Source organism: Pelodiscus sinensis, chromosome 10 (genome assembly GCF_049634645.1).
Source record: "Pelodiscus sinensis isolate JC-2024 chromosome 10, ASM4963464v1, whole genome shotgun sequence".
In the NCBI taxonomy this organism is placed as follows: domain Eukaryota; kingdom Metazoa; phylum Chordata; order Testudines; family Trionychidae; genus Pelodiscus; species Pelodiscus sinensis.
This window is the reverse complement of record NC_134720.1, coordinates 21,808,712-21,831,763: the sequence shown is the minus strand read 5'-3', so window position 1 is coordinate 21,831,763 and position 23,052 is coordinate 21,808,712. Positions and strand designations below refer to the sequence as shown.

At 41.1% G+C, this 23,052-nt stretch overlaps 1 protein-coding gene across 1 annotated transcript in view; it reads right to left on the bottom strand.

The window, feature by feature from the left end:
• U2SURP (U2 snRNP associated SURP domain containing) overlaps positions 1-23,052 on the bottom strand; it is an 83,978-nt gene that overhangs the window by 9,066 nt on the left and 51,860 nt on the right. Inside the window, exons 18-25 of the mRNA XM_075937664.1 lie at positions 21,808-21,895; positions 20,932-21,054; positions 19,592-19,748; positions 16,831-16,926; positions 16,117-16,183; positions 12,557-12,719; positions 10,879-10,989; positions 191-309 (exon numbers count right to left, since the gene is read on the bottom strand). Of these exons, the coding sequence (XP_075793779.1) occupies positions 191-309; positions 10,879-10,989; positions 12,557-12,719; positions 16,117-16,183; positions 16,831-16,926; positions 19,592-19,748; positions 20,932-21,054; positions 21,808-21,895 (924 nt within the window). The remainder of the gene's footprint in view (positions 1-190; positions 310-10,878; positions 10,990-12,556; positions 12,720-16,116; positions 16,184-16,830; positions 16,927-19,591; positions 19,749-20,931; positions 21,055-21,807; positions 21,896-23,052) is intronic.

Sequence of the window (23,052 nt, the reverse complement as noted above, 5' to 3'; positions counted from 1 at the left end):
GAGAGAACACACACCTACGTTGAAGAAGAACCCTGTGTTTACTGTCCAACAATTAGATTAAAGTTCAAATAGCTGAATTACTTTTTTATGGCAAGAACCACAAATACAACTTAATTTCAAGTCTAAAGTTGTCTACAAATCTATTAAACAAATGATTTTTATGTACTCTGGGACAGAATAAAAGCTGCACCTCTCTTTTCTTGTTGGTGTACATTCTTCTTTTTCCTTCTTGTCTTTGAATCTGGATTCAGATTTTTCCTTGTCTTTCTTGTCTCTCTCTCGCTCTCTTTCCAGCTCTTTTTCTTTTTCCTGATTTATTAAAAACTGAGAATTTCAGATTAGGTAAGATTTGTTCTCAGATACAGAGAAAGTGTATCAAGTTTATCAATTATTGTGTTACAAATGTAGAGAGACAGAATCAACATTTGAAATCTCCGGATAGGAGAAAATAATGGTTACTCACAAATCTTAAACTTACTTTTACTGATAGAAAATTTAAACAACATCTTAACACGTCCTGTTCTAAATTTCAATTTTCAGGAATAACAGGGTATCTCTAACTATTTAAATATATATATTCCAGTCTGTGACTTGGCAGTGAAACTATTAATTACCTTATGACTGTTTATTCACTGTTATAGAAAAAGGCAATCAAGTACTATGCCAGTCCCCGGCTCCTTCCTTTAACAGTGTATATTGTCACATGCATCAGTACAAAAATTAAAAGGGAGGCAATACAAGTTGATGGCTAAGCATGCTCGTTTAATTTTGCCAGCTGGATCTCGTGTGTCCCATGTCCCCTCCAACTCCTGCCTGCGTAAAGCTGATTATATGAAACAGGACTAAATAGTCCATTTGAGCAGTATTAAAACAAAATAAAATATAGGCTCCAGAATCATGTATACATTTTTGTTATTTCAAAACTCCCTCTATGGTTAGGAAAATTCCACTATACAGTATATCATGAAAGGAGGATGAAGCTCTCTAGATGCTGAGATAACACTAAGTGCTGCATGGCAGCACCATAATTATAGCCGTTAATAAAGCAGCCTAGGAATGCATAATTGTTTCTCAAAAGTCAGTCCATTTAATACAAATACTTAAATATCTCAAAAAGATTATGTTCTACATTACAGCAAATCCCAGGACAACTGTATCATTTCTACTGTCACATCTTTTATATATGAAATAGCTATACTTAAAGCATTAAGCTTGCACTGCCAGTCCACTATACTGAACCTGCTGTATTACAATTATAAACTACCGTCTTACTGAAGTCAATGGATTGTAAATAGGTTACTGACACATTTGATAGTACAGCAGACTAGAACATTTAGCAACAATGAAGCTGTTAAACAGCTAAACATTCGCTATTTTTTCAAACCAATTGCCATAATATAAGGCAACTTTACCCTTGAAATGCTTATTTTTTGCAAATTACATAAGCAGAAAAGGGCAACCATTTCAAATCTTAATGCATTAACTGCAAATCAGCCATTTATGCACCACTTTTGCAGAACTACTGAGGTACACCTGTATCCTATGTTTTATGCATTGTAAACCTCTCTAGTTGTATAAATTCAACAGGAAAGGAGCATTAATTAATGTAGAAATGCTAGCTTTTAATTTTTGTAGCAAATTCAACAAAAATTATTATTTGCCAAACAAAAACTGAACTCTTTTGGTGCCGGTGTTATAATCAGTTATAATTGCCATATTCGATATTTATAATTTATATTTTTTACATTTTATTTACACATTTTTAATGTAATGAAAAGTATACAAACCACTTAAATTAATGCCAATTGAGACAAAGCCATTGTAGAACATACACACAGCATCTGACAAGATTATCTGGATTGTGATTTTATTTTTTTTTAAATTACTCCCTTTTACTACATACATTATGCTTGCTACAAGACAAACACCACTTCTGTCTTTGATTATAGCTAAGACTGAGTCAGAAAGACTCTTTAAATATGAACTCCATTTAAAACAGAAGTTACTGGTTTCAAACACAAAGCACTAACAGCTACCATCATTCCTCAGATGTGTACATTTTCTCCATAGATCACCATTCTGGACTGACAGGCCTCTTTCCTAAAAGTGACCTGCAAGTCTATTTTTACGAGAGTTACTCTTACATTTGGGTATTGACTGCCCCAAAGAAAGTCAGAGAAACACTCAACACAAAATTACTTACATTTATGTTTAGCTTCCAATAAATTGTAGGGTAGTTCTAGCTTTGCTGTGACATGCCAGAAGCAATCGTGCAATACTAGTAACACTGGGCAGCCCAGGTACCACCTCACGTAAAGGCCCTGGCCTCACTAACAAATGCATAACTGGAAGCCAGTCTGGCTCACCTCTGTGTTAGTACTTTTTATTATATTTATAATAATGTGTTTGTCCTTGTAGGATGATGCATGTATTAATCTTACTTATAACTAGGGATGTTAAATATCAATTAATTAACTAATCAAATAGTCGATGGGATTTCCATCGACTATTCATTTAGTCGATAAAGACTAGCATGCATTCCGCCTTTGAAATAGACTGAAACGCCACGCTAGATGTGGGCACTTCCTTTTTGAAATGTACAAGCGGGGCTCTTGTACATTTCAAAGAGGAAGCACCGCCGCTGCCCTGTGCCACGGAGCTGGAGGGAACCAGCTTTTAAGCCAGCACCCCCCAGCAGTCCCTCTTCTTCCCCCTTTGCAGTCTCTTTGTGGTAGAGGCAGCACCATGGGGAGGCGAGGGGGGTTAGGGGAGCGACTAGTTGACTAATGTGGCGACTTACCAATAAGCTTTTGCTTATCGGATAGTCAACTAGTCGCTTACATCCCTACTTATAACACCTGTACCCTATGATCTATGCATTGTAAACCTCTCTAGTTGTGTAAATTCAACAGGAAAGGAGCATTAATTAATGTAGAAATGCTAGCTTCTTACAGGCAGTGATAGATCCTGACCACAACAAGAAGGCCCACTAAAACCAATGAGCCATTGTGAAAAATCAAAAACAAAGAGTATTTGACTGATTCCCCCACCCCACACACACACCCAAAGAAGAGACGATGTGCAGCAGGTCTCATCACATCAGCTTGAACTCTGGGGGAAGGGAATAAAACCCCCTAGAAAAAGGACCATTCACTCTATGTTGCTTTGAAATGTAAGGTAAAAAGAGTATTAGTTCTTTTAAGCATTAGCAAGAGTTTCCTAGGGTTTGACCTGGGTTAGCCCCTAACGGGCATGTAAGGTATATCTACACAGCAACCAGATACTTGTAGCTAGCCCATGCCAGCTGACTTGGGCTATTTCATGGTTACACAGACTTCTGGGTTTGAGCTAAAGTCCCAAGTACTGGGATCCTCTCTCCTCATAAGGTCACAGAGCTCAGGCTCTATCCTGAGCCCAGAAATATGCAATCAAACAGCCCCACAGCCTGAACCTATTGGCAAAGGCCAGCCACAGGTGTTTACTTGTTGTGCAAACATGCTCACAGAGCTTCCCATGACTGCAGCTTCCGTTACTTTTTGGAACCCAAAGCCAATTTGTGAGTGTGTTTACCTATATTAACTTTGTAAAGAACGTATTACTTTTCTTAGCGAATACATTTTTAATCAATTTATTATAGGATTGGCTATAAGTGTTGTCTTTGATGGAAGATCTAGGGTGCCACTGTCTTGGGTAAATGAATGGCCCTTTGGAAAAGGGAGTTACTCACCTCGTGTAGTAACGAGTGTTCTTCGAGATGTGTCCTCCCGTGGGTGCTCCACTCTAGGGGAAGGGTCGCCCTGAGCCGCAGATCAGAGCTTTGCAAAGCAGTTTCCCCCCCTGTTGAGCCACGCATGCTCAGAAGGCGTCTCGAGCCCTTCCCGCCCTCTGCAGCGCGCGGCTCAACCCCCTCCCTTTCAGTTCCTCGTCTCCGCCCGAGTAATTTAGACTCCACGCAGAGGGGAGGAAGGGAGGGTCGTGGAACACCCACGGGGACACACATCTCGAAGAACACTCGTTACTGCACGAGGTGAATAACTCCCTTTTCTTCTTCGAGTAGTGTCCCCGTGGGTGCTCCACTCTAGGTGACTACAAAGCAGTATTCAATATATGGCTGGAGGGAGCCGGAGTCAATGTTTAGCGGTGGTAGAGAGCACCGCTGTAGCTACTGCTGAGTCATGTTTAAGTTGTGGTAGGATTGCATAATGTCTGGTAAAGGTATGGTCTGAAGACCACGTTGCTTCTCGGTAAATATCCCTTAAGGGGACATTGTTCAAAAAGGCTGTAGAAGTGGCCGTGGCTCGAGTGGAATGCGTTCTTGGTGGGCACTGTAGTGGCTTATTGCCCAAGGTATGACACTTGACTATGCATGTCGAGATTCATTTTGAGATTCGTTGTGATGATAGAGGTGTTCCTTTAGAACGCTCAGCGATGGATATAAAAAGCCTTTAGGATTTACGAAATGGTTTCGTTCTCTCCAGGAAGAAGGCGAGCCCCCTCCGAATGTCCAGAGTATGCAGAGTGGCGTCCTTCTGTGATGCATGCGGTTTTGGGAAAAAGGTAGGTAGTACGATCGGTTCGTTGACATGGAATTCTGTACAGACCTTTGGCAGGAATGTTGGGTGAGGTCTAAGTATGACCCTGTCCTTCATAAAAACTGTGTAGGGGGGTTCTGCCATTAATGCCCCAATTTCACTCACCCGTCTGACCGACGTGATAGCTAATAAGTAGCAGACTTTCATAAAGAGAAAGGGGAGTGATACGGTAGCCAGAGGCTCGAAAGGGGGTCTGGTGAGGTGGTGGAGAACAAGATTTAGGTCCCATAAGGGGGGTGGTGCCTTATAGGGTGGGTATACGTTGTGGAACCCTTTAAGGAATCTTTTAGTGATAGGATGGGAAAATATGGAGAAGCCATCAATGAAGGTATGGAACGCTGCTATTGCAGAAAGATGGACTCTTAAAGAAGAGATTGACAGTCCTGACACTTTAAGGTCTAGAATGTAGTCCAAGATCGTATTTAGTGGGGCGACACGGGGTTCTACTTTGGTTCGCTGGCACCAGTGAGAGAATCGTGTCCATTTTTGCAGGTAAGTTTTTCGAGTGAACTGTCTCCTACTGTGGAGGAGGATGTCCTTCACTTGCTGGGAACAGTGATTTTCTATCTCCGAGAACCAGAGAGCAGCCAAGCCTGAAGGTGTAGGGTATGGAGCTGTGGGTGCAGTATCGTTCCATTGCTCTGAGATATCAGGTCTACACGGTGTGGTAGCAGGTAAGGAGGGTGAACCACTAGCCTGTGCAGGTACGGGTACCAAGTTTGGCGGGACCACGACGGGGCTATCAGGATGACTAGGGCTCCGTCTCTGCAGATCTTGCGTAGGGTTTTTGGGATTAGCGGTATGGGGGGGAAGGCATAGTGTAGGGGGGCTGTCCATTTGATTAGAAAGGCATCCCCCAGGGAATGTTTGCCAAATCCTGCGCGTGAGCAGAACTGGGGGCATTTGGCGTTCTGGGTAGACGCAAAGAGATCTATGGATGGCCATCCCCATTGGTTGAAGATTGAGTTTGCGACCTGAGTGAATCTGCTCTGGTGTTGTTCACCCTGGGCAGGTAGGATGCTATCAGGGTGACATGGTTGCGGATGCATGAGTTCCACAGGCGGATAGCTTCCGTACAGAGGGAGCAGGAGCGGGCTCCGCCTTGCCTGTTTATGTAGAACATTGTGCAGATGTTGTCCGTTAGGATGCGGACCGTCTGATTGGCAATGTTGGAGGCGAAGTGTGCGCAGGCATTCCTTACTGCCCGCAGTTTGAGGAGGTTGATGTGTAGTCATGCCTCGGATGGGGACCACCTTCCTTGAACCCCTTGATCGTTCATATGTGCTCCCCAGCCAAGGAGGGAAGCATCTGTGGTAATCTATATAGTGGGTTCGATTTGTTGGAATGGAACACCTGTCAGGAGGTTGTTCGGTATTGTCCACCATCGTAAGGATGCAAGAACGTTTGGTGGAATAGTCACCGTCTTGTTGAGGGAGTGTCATGACGGTATATACACACTTGCTATCTAGAGTTGGAAGCATCGAAAATGCAGACGAGCGTGGTGGACTACGTAGGTGGTGGAAGCCATGTGACCCATTAGTTGGAGAAAAGTAAGTACCGTAGTGGTAGGAGTTGTAAACATCACGCTTATAATTTCTTGTATAGTTATGAAACGTTGTCAAGGTAGGTATGCTCGAGCTGTGATTGAGTCCAGACGTGCACCAATGAACTCTATATCTTGAACCGGGTGCAGTGTTGATTTGTTTTGAGTAGAAGGCCTAGACGATTGAGGAGGGATGTGGTCGTACTTATCATGGAGGCAGTTTCGTCCTGAGTTGAGCCCTTTAAAAGGCAGTCGTCTAGGTAGGGGAATATGATGACATTTTGACGTCTGAGGTACGCAGCGACAACTGCAAGTACCTTTGAAAATACCCTTGGAGCTGACGAGAGGCCGAAGGGGAGAACATTGTATTGGAAATGATCTGGGCCGAGAGTAAAGCGTAGATAGCGTCTATGGGCAGAATGGATAGTTACATGGAAATACGCATCTTGCAGGTCGAGGGCTGTGAACCTTTGATCTAGCGCAGGAATGATTGTTGTAAGTGTGACCATTTTGAAGCGTTGTTTCCTGAGAAACCTGTTCAGTTTGCGGAGGTCTAATATGGGCCTCCAGCCCCCCGTTTTTTTCTCGATCAAGAAATAGTTCGAGTAAAATCTTTTCCCATGAAACTCTACTGGTACTCTTTCTATGGCTCTGATTGAAAGGAGTCGATCAATCTCTTGTTTTAGTAGAGTCTCGTGAGAGGGGTCCCTGAAAAGGGACGGGGTAGGGGGAAGGGTAGGTGGGGTAGCGGTAAATGGAATAGTGTAGCCTACTCGAATTATGTCTAGAACCCAGCGGTCCGATGTTATAGATTCCCATTGTGGAAGGAACGGCCGTAAACAGTGGGTAAAAAGATGGCCATGTTGCGTTATTGCTAGATCGTGAGGGAGGTATTGCAGACCCTCGACCACCTCTTCAAATTTGCTGCTTGGAGGACTGAGCGGTTGGTGGGTGGCCTTGATTAGGGCGCCTTCTCTGAGGTCGTCTTGGCCTAGTGTCTTCATAGGGTCTCTGTGGTCGGTTGTATTGCCCATATCTGTAGCGATTGTACGTGTTATATGGGGTGTATCGTCTGCGTTTGAAAGGCGGTGTGTACATGCCCAATGTGCGAAGTGTGGTTTTCGAGTTCTTACTGTTGTGTAGCATTTCGTCTGTAGAAGCTGCAAATAATTTTTGCTTATCGAATGGTAAGTCTTCTACTTTGGGCTGAAGTTCTCGGGGAACTCCAGATGACTGTAGCCAGGAAGTTCTGCGCATGACTATCGCCGTAGCTGTAGTCCTAGCTGCTGTGTCAGCGACGTCCATTGCCGTTTGGAGAGCAGTGTGAGCGATCGTATGGCCTTCATGGACTATTGCTTTCAAGATAGCTCTTTTGGACTCAGGGAGATGTGGTATCAGTTCTCCCAACTTCGAATAATTATCGAAGTCATGATTCGCTAAGAGGGCAGAATAATTTGATATTTTTAGTTGTAGGGTAGAAGAGGAGTATATCTTCTTGCCGAAGAAGTCTAGCTTTTTATGGTCTTTGTCCATGTTGCCATTCTTGTATTGTGGTACCTTCGCTCTCTGCTGTGCGGATTCAACCACTAAGGAGTTTGCTTGTGGATGTGTAAAGAGGAAATCATTGTCTTTTGGTGGAACGAAGTATTTTCTGTCAATATTTTTATTAGTCGGTTGGATGGATGCGGGTGTCTTCCACAGATCCTCAGATGTTTCCATGATTGCCTCGTCAATTGGCAGGGCAATCTTACTATGCAATGTAGGATGCAGGTTCTTTAACAAGTGATGTTGTTTGTTTTGCACTTCTTGTAGGGAGACATGCTGACTCGTTGCTACTCGCTTGAATAGTTCTTGAAACTGTTTGAGGTCGTCAATCGCTACTGTATCTGATGGTATAACTGCATCGTCCTGTTGGGCACTTAGGTCGTCTGGGTGTGTGATGTTTATTGATTGAATATCGGATTCATTGTCCGAAATTCGTTCCTCCTCCTCCTCTGTGTGTGTTGCAGGAGGTAGGGGCTGTGGATGAGGCAGACCCCTTCGAGATGGTGTGGAGTGGACTGAGGACCGGCGTCTGTATGGATCCCAATGATCCCAGGGCCCCCATTGGGGTGGGTAAGGTGGGGGTGGGTAAGACCAATAAGGGTGCCATGGGCTTTGTTGTGGTCCAACCCTATGATAATAGGAGCGAGACCCCCTTGGCGACGTTTGTCGCGAAGAATATGTTGTATGACGGTCATCATCCGGTAAGGGAGCGTCTTGCAGGGACACTGGAGACATAGATCTGGGAGGGGAATGCCTTGCAAAGGATCTCCCAGGTGAGCAGTCAGTGGGAGGGAGGCATGAATGCTGCTGCCTGCTGTGAGTGTTAGACGCTGTCTTAGGGTACGTCTAGACTACCGCGTTTTGTCGACGGAAGTTTTGTCGACAGATACTGTCGACAAAACTTCCATCGACAAAGAGCATCCAGGCACATTGAGTTCTGTCGACAAAGCAAGCTGCTTTGTCGACAGAACTCCATAGTCTGGATGCAACGTTACAGGCAATAACACCTTCTGTCGACAGAGTTCTGTCGACAGAAGGTGTTATGCCTCGTAAAATGAGGTATACCAGCGTCGACAAAACTGCTGAGTTCTGTCGACGTTATGTCGACAGAACTCAGCGGTAGTGTAGACGCTGGTATAGTTTTGTCGATAAAAGTCCACTTTTGTCGACAAAACTAGGTAGTCTAGACACACCCTTAGAGAGCTCTGTAGCAGACTCATGAGGGTGCATCTCGCTGTCTGCTGCCGGCGCCGGTGCAGAGATCTGGTTTACAGTTGCAGCCGGTGCCGGCTGTGTATGGGGTCTCTTCTGCTGCGGCGCCGAGGGTTTGAAGCGGCGCCGCGGTTTGAAGCGGCGCCGGCTTTTCTTTCCGCCCCGGGTTGTCAGCGTGTTCCCGGGACGGCTCAGAGGCAGCTTGCACCGGTCCCGGTGCTGAACGCGAGGATTTTCCCTCTGCTTTATTAGCAGGGATCCTCAGACTTCTTTGCCCCTCTCCCTGGGTCTTAGGGGAGGAAGAAGGCGGGAGACAGCGTGACGGTGAGGCTCTCTGCCTTGTAGCTTTTGGTGGCGGGGGGTTTTCATGATGCGGTTCCCCCTGCTCTGTAGGCTGCAGAGCCTTTTCAAACAAAATCATCCTCAGGCGGAGCTCTCTGTCCTTTCTAGCTCTTGCTGTGAGGGAAGCACAATGTGTGCAGCTGTGAGGTGAGTTTCCTCCAAGCACCGAATACATTTTGTATGGCCGTCAGAAGCCAGCATAGGCTCGCAGCACTGCTCACATTTTTTAAAGCCTGAGGAGGCAGACATATTTCGGGAGCTTCTTATTTCTTTAAACTGTTGGTATTTTCAGTGTTTTATTTATTTGTGACTGTTGTTATAGTCCTTTCCTTTCCTTTTCATGTAGTTTATATGTTTTTCCAGCTGAGGAGCCAAGAGAGAGAGAGCCCCGGTTCACCGGGCTCTGGTCTGAAGCGAGTTTTAGTCCCCGAGGGGGGATTTTATTGTCAGTTTCGTTGTTCTTATATAAAAAAATTTGTTGTTATTATTTTAAAGAGAAAAAAACAAGGGAAACTAACTTGGAGTAACAGGGGAAAAACTGTGGTAACCTAACTAATGGAAATACAGTCTGAGAGACTGAAGGGAACTCCTGCTCGCTCCGTCCGCTGACGAGGGCGGTTGAAGAGGAACTGAAAGGGAGGGGGTTGAGCCGCGCGCTGCAGAGGCGGGAAGGGCTCGAGACGCCTTCTGAGCATGCGTGGCTCAACAGGGGGGAATCTGCTTTGCAAAGCTCCGATCTGCGGCTCAGGGCGACCCTTCGCCTAGAGTGGAGCACCCACGGGGACACTACTCGAAGAAGAACTGGGAGTTACCTGAATATTATTGAGAGTTTTGGTGTAAAGGACACAAAGGCAAGCTTGCTTGAATACTTAAGAAGCCACTCAGCAACTCCCATGTTAAGGCTGTTATTAAAAGTGTTTGCATACCATGGTTTGAGAAGTTCAATTTTTATACTGTTATTGGATATACTTTAAAAATTCTGGAATATACCGCTTTCCAGAGCTCCTCTGATCTAGCTCTAGGTGCCACAGACATGACAATGGTAATGTTGTAGAATGATTCATTCTGTGGGGTAAGCACCAAGTTGGAGCTAGCCACAATAAACTGAAGTATATAGGAACTAGAGGAGTTACTAACAATGCATTTCCTGAATGCCATTCTCTCTCGCTATCTGGAAGCATTTGACAAAATGAAGTTTTTATCAATGTCAACAGAACATTAAAAAAACCTGGAGAAAATCTAAGTGTAAACTGCAGATTTTTTCCACTGAAGTCAGTCTACCTTGTTTTATATACTCGAGAAGGTCCATAAGTGACCCTCTCAAACTTCTCAACTGATTTATTACAAACTATTTTTCTATGCATTTTCTTCTTCCCAAAATTGTTTACTGATAGAGCTTTAACTGTTGAGTTTTCTTGTCCCCACATTCTGATGGCAATGAACCAAATCACAGTAAGCCAAGTAATATGAGATATATTTTGACACAAATAAATAAGTTATATCCATTCTGAGGAAAGTGCTTGAATTGAAACAATTTAACAATACAGTGGAATTTAAACTAAATGCATCTGCTAATACATTAGCTTAATTCAACACTACACTTAAAACCTAGAATTAGTACTGAACATGAGGAACATCTCTTACCCGCTGAAGCAGTTTGTCTCTATAGTGTTCAACCTGTTCCTGAAAACTCTGGCCTGGTTTCTTGGGTCTTTTTCCAGACTCCAATTCGTCTTGAAATTTCATCACCTTAAGCTGCAAAATTAATAACCATCATTTAAAATACAACTTCACTGGACTTTGTCATCCATGGGTTTTAGACAACTATCTGAAAACTGAACTTGGTTGAAATGAATTACCTCTGTATTTTGTTCTCCCAACATTAAATGTACAAGTGTCACATATGAAAGGGCATCAATATCAAAATAGTGAAACTGCATTTGACCTCGGTCTCATGCAACTATTTGCACACTTGATTTTGTTACACCTAAAATCTCTCTCAGAACACTGCCTACAAATTGCCTTTTTTTTTTTATTTAAACCCAAATTCTACCTCACTGAAATCAATTGATTGTGATAGACAAGATAAAAGTATCATTTTATTAAACAAATTTAATGTTTTGGTAAACTAATTCAACTTTCAAGAGAGATTATTTTATGATGTAGATGGTCTATATACCAGTGACATTCCACCAAATAGCTCTGCTACAACAAATGTTATACTTAGCTGTGATAGCACCTCCATTACAAGTCACAGTAGCAGCCAGGTGGCTTTTGGAATTTTTATTTTGAGGAACTTCTCATTTTTTTCTCTGCACACTTAACTTCCCACCCAACATATTCTGAGCACCTACTTCTCACATATTTCTAAAGCCTTAATTTAACTCTATTCAGTTTCTCCATATAAGCAGCATTGTATCATTAAGCCCGCTTCCAGCTGACTATGCCCTATGCCTCCTGCTTTTATTCACTTGTTCCAATACTGACTTGTGCTTTTATTTATATTACTTCTTCAGTGCTTTTAAACATTTACTGCAGTGTCTACAGTTCACATTGATACTTAGTCACCCACTTATTTATCCTAAAAAAGCCACCTTTAAAATACATATATTTAAGCCTGCAGCTGTGGCAGGCAGGGAGCCTGGTTGAGGGCCACCTAGATAAGTGCCTTCCAGCCAGAGTCTACTTCTGGCACCTCAGCCATTCCCGTTCCCCAACTCCCTGCCCCAGGTCACAACTCCCTCCCAGACCCTGTACCCTCTCCTACATTTTTCCAAGCCATTTTTCCTCTCCTGCACCCATATCCCTGACAGACCCTGAACACCAATCCTCTGCCCCAGGTCACAGCCCCCTCCTTCACGCAAACTCCCTCTCAGACCCCTCATCATCTTCTGCACCACAGCCCCCTACTCTGGGCTCTCTTTTGCACTCAAGCTCTGTCCCAGACTCTTGCCCCCTCCATAGAAAAGTGCAGCCCCTGACCACTTATCAAAATCTTGGAGTGACCCACATCAAAAGCTAGATGGTGCTCAGTCTTGCCATGAGTGCAGAGGGCTGGACTTGATGATCTCTCAAGGTCCGTTCCAATTCTAGCATCCTATGATTCTATTATTTATTTTACTTTTATTTATTTAGTAGGGGGCTGTGCCCCCTGCTCGCTACGCTAGCCTCCTCCTCCCCTGCCCCCCGGCTGCTTTCACTTCGCTGAGAGAACCTGTTGATGCTGATGACATGATGATGTCATTCTGTCACCCGGCAGGAACATTCTGTCGTCCAGCAGGAAAAACGTTTTTATATATATAGGGAGAGATTATACACTGACCTCAATCTCTCTGAGTTTGGCGCGCTTTTCTTCACTCATTTCAGAGTACTTGACTGATGACTTGGATTCAGGCATTTCTTCTTTGATGGGATTGGAGTACATATGCTGCTCTTCTGATTTTGAACTCTGAGTGTCCTCTTCATCTTCACTTTCTTCTTCCTGACTTTAAAGGACAAGAGTACAGAATCTATTGGCATGTAGTTATCTACCTGATTCAATAATTTGAACATTACAAATCTTGCTTACCAAAATGTCTACTTCTTGCAGTCTTAGGTCTGGCCTTTTGCCAATTTCTGAATAAGTTAACTGATTACCAGATGCACCTAAACTTGCAATTTAATGGTGTACAGTGTCAGACACTAACCAGGTGCATGAGGCAGCTACCATTTCATACTTTTTTATATAAAACATTTACATTTAAGTTTGTTATTTTACGCTGTACACTAAATGCATTCCAATGAAGTACTTCAAAATTTATACAAATTGAGTCCATAATTATTCTAGTAATGGTGTCTGAACACTATTTACAAGATCAATCTAAGTGTCAAAATTTCTGCTTCTTCAAATGTAATTAGTTCCATTACAAAATTAAAATATTGCTTTTATCATATTTCTTCATTCAAGTCCTGGCAACAGACATCAGAAGTACAGCCATTCCGCAAGTTGCGAACAGTCGAGTTACGACCATTAGCATTTACGACCAAAGCTTCCATGGAGTGGTCGTAAAGGCAGTCCCCGAGTTATGAACACAACCCGCGCTTACGAACAGCGAGGTTGCTATGTAACTCAGTGGGGTCCGAGTTACGAACAGATCGAGTGTTTGGTCCGTAACTCGGGGAGAGGCTGTATCAGAATCTATAATGATATTCCAAAACTGGCCACCAGAATGCTGCAGCTCAACATATAATGTAGTCTAAGATGCTGTAATCATTATTATTGATTCTCTCAAACTACTTAAAGAACAAAAGAGCAAAGACTGGCCAACAACTATAACACTGAATGAGGTCTAGTAGTATCCAAAAAATCATCTATGTAAGAAAGCTACCACCTGCTCATATGATTCAAAAGTTAATGCTGAACCTTCAAGATGGGTTAACTTTATGGGTGTGTCACATGACAAACCTCAGGTAGTATTGGACACATACTATCTGACATTAATGGGTTACTGAATACAGCTTCTTTTTGAAAAAGTTCAATTGACAATACTATAGGCTGAACCTCTCTTGTCTGGCGCCCTCAGGATCTGACCAGTGCCAAACCATGAGAGCTCAATATTGTAGTGAGTGGTCTCTATTCTTATTTCATCGAGACAATTAAATGGAACAGCTTTTGCAATGCTGCTTAATAATATACGACTATACTGATATGCTCTATAGAAGCACACACCTAGTCTAGGCTTATCAGCTCTCTTCATAACAATGCTTTAGCATTGGCACACAATTTTACTGTATTGGCACAAGGAAATAAGTAGATAAAGCATAAAAACATGCTTATGCTTTGCACCATTACCTACATTTCCACTGCTTTCTGGTTTCTTAGAAGACATGAAGGGATAATTTAGAGCTAAATAACAGCACAGAACAGAGCCAGGACTGATGGCTATAAACAAATGTTATGGTTATGGGACCGCGGGACACTTGGTCACAGCCATGAAAGGTGGATAAACAACTAAAATCCAAGTACCATCCAGACCACGGATGTTGCCAGAGCAGAGTGTGCAGGACTAGAAAGGTTCAACCTATACTACAGAAAATAACTGATGAAATTAGAAGGCAGCAAAGATTGACAGAAAGGTATGCAGTACTAAAAACTTTGCTCACATCTACATTTTCATATTCTCCTTTTCAAATTTAATTTGGATTTTAACATACATATTCAATATGGCTTTTTCAAAGGATCCAGGATATCAGACACAGAAAAGAACTAACAGATCACTGTATGCATCCAATTGCCCTGACAATGTAGAACTATGTCTTAAGTGGTCTCATGCATTTGATAAAAAAATATATTCTTAGAAAAATATACTGAAAACAAGCTGAGATGATAGGTGCTAAGCGAGCCCAATGATAATGGAAATGGTTTGTGAACACAAACTTATGTTTTTAATTAAAAAGTGACCATATGTGTCTTGAGTTATCTTCCTCCCTATTAGGGGAAACAAACAGCTACATATTGTTGACAACTATGTAACCACTACTAGAGAGACATACACTTTGGCCTGATCAACAGTACTGCATCAACATAGCAATGGATTTGCCTTCACTTGAATTTGACTCCTGCTGCTGTTAGTAGGAGTGGGCAATAATTTTTGATGAGGGGCCACTCCAAGAATTTGGTAAATAGTCAAGGGCTGCACTCTTCCATGATATTAATGGAGAAGGTGCAGAGTTTGGGATGGAGGTTGGGTAAGGGAGTGGAGTGCGGGGGGATCTGGGAGAGACTAATCACCTAGGGCAGGAGACTGGAGTGCAAGAGATGGTGCAGAGTTCAGGAGAGGGTATGGGTGCAGGAAAAGATTCTGACCTGGAGGAGTGTAGAAGGGGGTGCAGGGTCTTTGAGAAGATATGGGTGCAGAAGCAAGGATGTGGACGGTTTGGATTACATGGGGTAGGGTTGTAGGAGGTGGGCAAAGGGTGGGGGAAGAGGGGCTGAGACACCGGAGACAGACCCTGGCTGGGAGGTGCTTACCTGGGCAGCTCCTGGCAAGCAGCCCAGCTGGTTCCTCGGCCAGGGTCCCTGCCTTTCATGCGCCAACTGCAGGGGCCATATGTGGCTCTGAATGCTGTGAGCCCGGAGTGGGGAGAAGTATTTCACGCTCTGCCTGTCCTGCAAAAAGGCAGGTCTTATTGGCCAGAAACCAGCCAGTTTGAGCTGCAGGATTGTTCTGGGGGCAGGGGCAGCAAATGAAGCCTCTCCTCCCTCTCCCAGGCTCTCAGCATTCAGAGAGTTGCTTGAGCAGCATGCAGGGGCAAGGCAGGCAAGGGAGCCTGGCAGAGACTCCTATTGGCCAGATCTGGCAGCTTCGAGGGCTGGATCCAGCTCATAGGCCATATTTTCCCTGCCTCTGTGTTAGTGTGTCCTTGGTTTGGTAACTCCACCTCTGTAAGCAACAGGGAGTCACAATTGATTTAATTAAGTCAACACAGTGTCAGCGTAGACAATGTATTTATTATATCTACTATTATTGGCTTTCAGGAACCATCTCACAATGCCTCACAATTGATACGATGTTACGATGCAAAGAGCCCAGAGTTGCACCCTAAGTAGTCACAGGGGGTACTAGAAAGTCCATCTGTGACAGAATCCTATCCTTAATTATAAAATATTCCATAAACTATCTAATACGAGTTACTTTGTCTAAATCCTTCAAAAGGAGTAATGAAAGCATTGGACAAAGGTGGGTACATCTTGTGAAAGTATGAGAAGGCACAAAACTCTTTGAAATATTAGTGGATATAACAACTTCCCCAGGAGGAGTTTTCCCGTAGACTTCAATAGAGCACCTCCTATCATTCAGAAAGAAGCTTACATAGGTAAACTAGAAACATCTAGAGCCTTACTTTTGATTTTCTTCCTCTTCTGATTCTTCATGCTGGTCAAACAACTCCCATTTAGAAGTTGTAACAGCTAGAAGAAAAAATAAGATTATAAAAATAAATAAAATTATTTCATCTGAAATTTGGACGTCATATGTAAATATTATAAAATTCAAAATGTAAAACTGTTGCAACCAGAGTTTGCTACAAATATCCCCTCTTCATGGAAATGAATTACATCTTTACTCAAACCTTCATTTTATGAGAATAGTAAAATATATTTCCAATTTATTTAATGGCAACATGCACCACACTTAGGTATCACCTGAGTAACTTTTAGAAGTTTAAAAGTCCCATTTATGATAGGCACTTATAAGACTAAGTCTCAATAACAATTAATGAGACTTAGAAGCCCAAGTATATGTATTACTTGTGAAAATGGAACTCTGGATGTTTTTAAAAAAATTTATTCTCAGAATAAACATTTGAGAATGAGTAATCAGTAGTACATATTTGTTATGCACTGGAAGATTTTTTAAAGTTTACATGTTACTAAAATGCGAAAAACAGATGCAAAACAAAGCTTAATTTACTTAACAGAGAATTTAAATTGCTTTAGCAGTTTTAGATAGCTTACTTACATGTTCATAAAAAGCAGTCAAATAACTAAGTAAAACATTAAGCTTCCAATTTACTTACAAAAGTGCTTCAGTTTTAAACATTTTTTTTTAAACTAACCCTGAGCTTCCAATTCCGATTCATCCACGGCTTCCCATTTTGAAGGGGCAACTTTGAATATGGGCTCATTCTTTTTAGACTCTTCAGAAGTATCCACTGTTGAGGAAAAATTTTAAGAAACTTATTGTCCAAGGATCTCTCAGTAGATCTTAAACTCTGAATTTTATTAGGGCACTTGCAGAGTAATAAAATATTTAAGTGTCTTGTGCCATCTTGTTTATTACTTATATCAGGACTACTCTCAACACACGGCCCACAGGCCACACGTGGCCTGTGGCCCGTTTGTTTGCGGTCCACAATGCAGTTTGGGTTTATGCAGGATTGTAGCGACTCAGTTTTTGCATAATTTAAAAACAAAGAGGATATAGTTAAACAAATATCAAAACTGCAAGTGTCTGATTCAACTGTAGTAAGACGAATTAAAAGTGTTTCAGGTGATCTGTTTTCTAAATTTCTAAGAGACATTGAAAGCACTGACGAGGAGTCCTGTGGCACCTTATAGACTAACAGATTTATTGGAGCATAAGCTTTCATGGGCAAAGACGCATGTCTGACGAAGTGGGTCTTTGCCCTCGAAAGCTAATGCTCCAATAAATCTGTTAGTCTGAATCTGCAAAAGTGACGAGGAGTCCTGTAGCACCTTATAGACTAACACGGCTACCCCTTTGATACTTAAAAGCACTGAGTATATCAGTGTGGCAATGGATGAATCTACTGATCATTCAGACATATCTGACCTCATAATCTGGGTGCGTTTTTTCAATGGCAAAAAGTATGTCGAAGAAATGCTTACTCTGCTACCTTTGACAGGTCAAACTAGGGGAGAGGATGTTTATTCTGAGCTGATGGCATTTTTTGAAGGACCAGGAAAATGCATTGATTTGAAGAAGCTTACTTCAGTAATAACTGATGGCGCCCCTCCATGGCTGGAAAAGAGAAGGGACTAATTTCTTTGCTGAAGAAAAATCCAGTTTCCTGATTTCTTTTCAAACCATTGCATTCAGCATCATGAACAGTTATGGAATAAAGTGATGAGAAGATTTCTCATGAGCACAATGGATAGTGTAACAAAAATCGTCAACTTCATTGTTGCAAATGCTTTGAAACAGACAATTTTGAGTATTAGTTGAGAAGTACAAAACACAGTATGGTGACTTGGCAAAGCTTGCAGAAGTTAGATGGCTGAGTCGAGACAAAGAGTTAGATCGGTTTATGGATCTACTGCCTGGTGTACGAGTGTTTTTGGAGACAAAGGATCGCCAGGATTTACTGTCATGTTTAGACAAAGAGAAATTCCTGCTAAACGTGTCTTTTCTCACTGATATGACATGCCTCTTAAATGCACTCAATCTTAAACTTCAAGGCAAAGAAAAAAAACTGCCTTCTCTGAAGTGTGATGTTTCTGCATTTGAAACAAAACTGGCACTTTTTGCAGATCAGCTTTGTGAGAAAGACAACTCACTTTCTCATCCTCAACTCACAAGTGACACAGCTGAGTGAACATGCATTTTTTTTTTTATGGAGTACATCTCAGAGCTGAAAACTGAACTTTCTTCTCATTTTCTAGATGTCAAATCCCTGAAGACAGTTCTTTGATTTTCTGAAAATCCATTTTCAGTTGAGGTAGAGGCAGTCTCACCTTCAGCAGTGAGATTTGGTGTTGAGAGGGCCACATTTGAAGAAAAGATGATAGAACTGCAAAACAATAGTATTCTAAAAGGTAGGCATAAGGAAAAAGACACTGAAACATTTTGGATGATCTACGTACAGGAAGACATGTATTACTGAAATGTGCCAAAAAAGTGCTAAATTGCTTTGGGTCTACATATGTCTGTGAAAGTTCATTTTCCTCAAATGGGGATCATCAAGTCAAAACTGTGAACCTCTCTTACTGACAGACATCTGACAAACTGTCTCTGTGCTGCTACAACAGAATACAAGACTGATGTGAAACAACTGGTGAAAAGTTTGCAGACACAATCTTCACATTGATCGTACTTATACTCCAGTAAATTCCAGTAGCGCATTGGCAGTTTTTATTTGATGTGTTAAAATTGTGAAGCCAAAACAAAAAAGTAGTCAATATAACCGTCTTCTGTTGATATGTGTTTTAGTAGTTAAATTCCTGTACTGTCAATGCTCATTAAAAGTGCTGTCATATGGGTAGAAATCGGGTAAATATTGCATTTTATTAATATCAGCCAGAACTGACTTAAAATGGGGCCTACATGTTGCGTAGTCTTACCTTAATCTTTGTATTCGTGCCTGTCAGTGTGAAAGAAGTTATTTGCATATATTGGCACATATATTTTCATGTATATGCAACCACACTTAAGTTGCAGCCCTCGCCATGTGCTGAGAGTATCATTATGGCCCCTGGGGCTTCCAAAGATGAGTAGCCCTGATTTATATCATTAACACCCAAAACTATCAGTATTGGGAGCCCACCAGGGTAGGCATTGCATAAACACTTGAGAGTCATGGACCCTGCATCAAAAGATTACAATCTAAAAGCAACAAACTATAAATTAATTCTTGTTTACATCATAAAATTAAAAACAGTCATCACATCAACAATCTATTTGTTAAATACTCTGTCTTATTCTTTGTTGTTGCTCAATTTTTAGGTTTATTTCATTCTGAAATTCAAGTTTACAAAGCAGACACCAGGCCATTAACTTTTTTTAAGTCAAGCTCCTATATCAGCATTAAGTACATTATAGCAGGAAACCTAGGATTCCAAATTACAAGTTGAACTTACAAGGTACACCATCCAGATCATCATCAAGTGATTTAATAGGGATTCCATCAAGATCATCCATTGGAGCAGTATCAATAGGAATTCCATCAACATCTTCCAGTGGTGCGCCATCAAGCTCTTCCTCAATGGGAGCTCCATCAAGATCATCTGGAATTTCCTGAAGGCAAATATATTTTTGTAAATAATTAAATTCCTTCAGCTAGTGGCTGCCCAGTGAATGTTCTATATTGTTTACTTTTTAATGTTTCTAATTCATTTCAGGTAACATTTACTTATATTTTTGTGTAGTTCAAACATCTTAAATAGAAAGCAACAAAGCATTCCTGGTAGCATATACCTTAGTGCATTAATCTAAACTGATATTTGCTCCTTTGTAAGTACAACTGCTGTGCAATTTCAATAGAAGTGGCTAAATTTATCTCATACAGAAGTGGCAAGCAGGAAGCTTACTTAGAATTCTGCAATATCCATATCTAAAAGAAAGAGGATGAAACTTATACGTTAACAGCAGCTTTGGTACAAATGAGCCAAATGAATTAATTCACTGAAGGACACATAGCTGTGCATCTGACTTCAGATATGTGAACAATTCCTTCAGTCAGTAAGCACCCATCCCATGCTCCAGGTGGTCTAACAACTAGGAGTATACAGTGAGCTGTACTGTAATTATACATCCAAGCACCACACACAAACATCCTTCAGACGTCCTCTCCTGTTAAAAAACAAAAGCAATTCTTGGCTCTGATAGACCAAGCTTGGGGTACGCAAGCCACAGAAGACATCCTGTTCCTCAACATGCCAATAGTTTACCTCTTTTAAACTGAGATACTACTTGAGTTGGAAGTGCCACTAATTCCAACTATTACACTATGGCAGAGGAAGAGAGAGTCTTTAAAAGGTTAATACCAACATCTTAAATTCCACCTGGGAATTCACAAGTCAGCTCTACAAGGTACTTAGAGTACTAAGTAAATGGCCTGTCACATACTGCACTAGTTTCAGTTTCCAAACAGTCTCAGGATGTAACTCCATGATATACTGCAATACAGTAATCTAGTATGAAAGTGACAAAAACATGAATTATGGTAGTGACATCCATATCTGAAAGAAACTGTCACATTTATCTTCCAAGGTACAAATGAAAAGAAATTCTCTTAGCTGCACCTGAGGAGCCAATAGCTGCCTCAAGTTTATAAAAATACATAAATTTCAAACCTGTCAAACAACAGCGACACTTATCCAATCAGGGATGCCAAAATAATCCTTGCTGGCTTTTCTGGTTGCTTCCACCACATTTGCATCATTAGCAAGGTTTAGTTTTAGTTAAGTGAAGCACTTACCTCTGTTTCTTTTTCTTCTATAATATTTACAAGCCCCAGGAAAATATTCTGCAGTTTGATCAAAAAAGGTTCCGGATAAATCGCCCAATCTTCCCATGCTCTGAAGCATGTCATTACCCGTTGCTAAAAACAGAAAAATGCTAGCTCTTTGTAATAAGAGGTATTTTTAAATTATCAGAAATTGATAGCATAGCACTATAAAACTATAAAGTTTTAAAACATGCATGTAGAATATAATCAATTTTCAACAGTAAAACAAATACTGTATGTTTTCTGAACATATAAATTAGAAATAAATTTACTTTAAAAAAGTAGCAAATGATCATTCTCTGTTAAGGATTTATAAAGTCTAATTATCAACCACTAATAAACAAAAAGGATGAAAATAAAACTGTGTATTTTGTGCTCAGCAATTTCTTTTAACATTAAGATTTCTTTCACAGAAGGGGATATGGTCTAACATAAAACTAAAGTGATCATACCACAACAAATTCATTCTCAAATGCTACATTTCTTTCCCAATACCACGAGTATATAATTCACTAATTCATTAATTAGCTGTTGGTTTTTTTCCCCATTTACACTGATCACTACCTTTACACAAAAAACTTCTAGGAGAAAAACTGTTTTTCCTTTAATGTTTTTTAAAAGTAACATCTGTATAAGGACACACTTTGAACACAAATTCAAAGCAATTATCTCTGATAAAAGAAACAGAAATGGAACTAAATTCAAAAAGATACTACCCTTAATTTGGAAGTTTCTGGAAGTTGGGGGGGGGGAAGAGTTATCAACATGTTATAAACATATTCTCTTGTGCAGAAGTATATTATTAATTCACATTCTCAATATTCATATTAAGAATAATACACATACCTTGAAATTTTCAGACTGTAAATGGCCTTGTATTGTACGGTAGGTAGCATTGAGATCAGAAAATATCTGACATAATTTTGTTTCAAAACTGGAATTAAACATAATTCTTAAGTTAAACAGCATAACATGAGGATTGCAGTCTAGTTCATGAGTGCCCCTGGAACCTATTCCTTTTAAATATGTGGGTTCATCGTCAGGATTTGTAGCCATGAATTTGCATTGTAAACCAAATACAGTTACCATATATGAAATTTGCTTCAGTGAATGGTGGAATTATACAGGGAGATACTCATCAGTAGGGATGAAGTGGCTGGCATAAAAGATCTTTCCAGGCAGAAGAGTCCCTCTATGAGGACACCACAGTATGAGGCCTGACATGGGGGGGATAGGCTGAGTTGAGGGCTGCAATGTTTTGGAGAGTCAAAACAGTGGTGTAACAAGGCAGCCTGGAAGGCTACAAATAACTTTAATAAGGCTCCAAAGAAACCAAGGAGCAAAAGAGATCAATGGCTTGCTCCCACTCTCTGGTCGTGAGTTCTAGTTTATGCTTATCACAGTGCTTGGAAAATTATGAGTGAGATTCTGTTTTGTATCTACCATCCAGATTTCCAACGGAGAAATTCAACTTTTAAAAATGCTTCTGTCTATAAGATTTACTTGCTATATTACTAGAAGAAACATCAATAGCCCCAATTACATAACGGGCCTCCTCAGTGGTGTGAAGGGGCCACCTGGATGATTCATTGCAGAAAGGACGAGAGGAGGCTAACACTGAAACAACATGGATTTCAGGGAAAATATTTCTATATTCTTTCATTTGTATTCTTTTTGCCTGTGACAGGTTTTCATATGTAGTCAGTTTCTTGATTTCCTTGTACAATATGCTTCTCCTGTTTGTGTGGACTTTTAACACAGGAAGTCAGAAGCAAAGAAATGTGATTGTGAAACAACAAAAATCAGCAAGGAAACGTTAGGGACAGATGTATCTAAAACACCTAACACCTCATCAAATTCTTTTAAAAATATTTCAAGGTGTCATTCTCTTCTTTCACTCCAAAACTTCAAAATGTTTGGCAGTAAATTCAATACAACTGACCACAAGATAAGAAATGAAGGTGATAAACGATGTCACAAAGAGCTGATGTTCCTATCGTTCTAATTCCTGCTGCTATTTGATCCACTGATATGATTTAGACCACAAACCAGTGGCAAGAATAAGATGAAAACTAAGAAACTAAGTGAGGA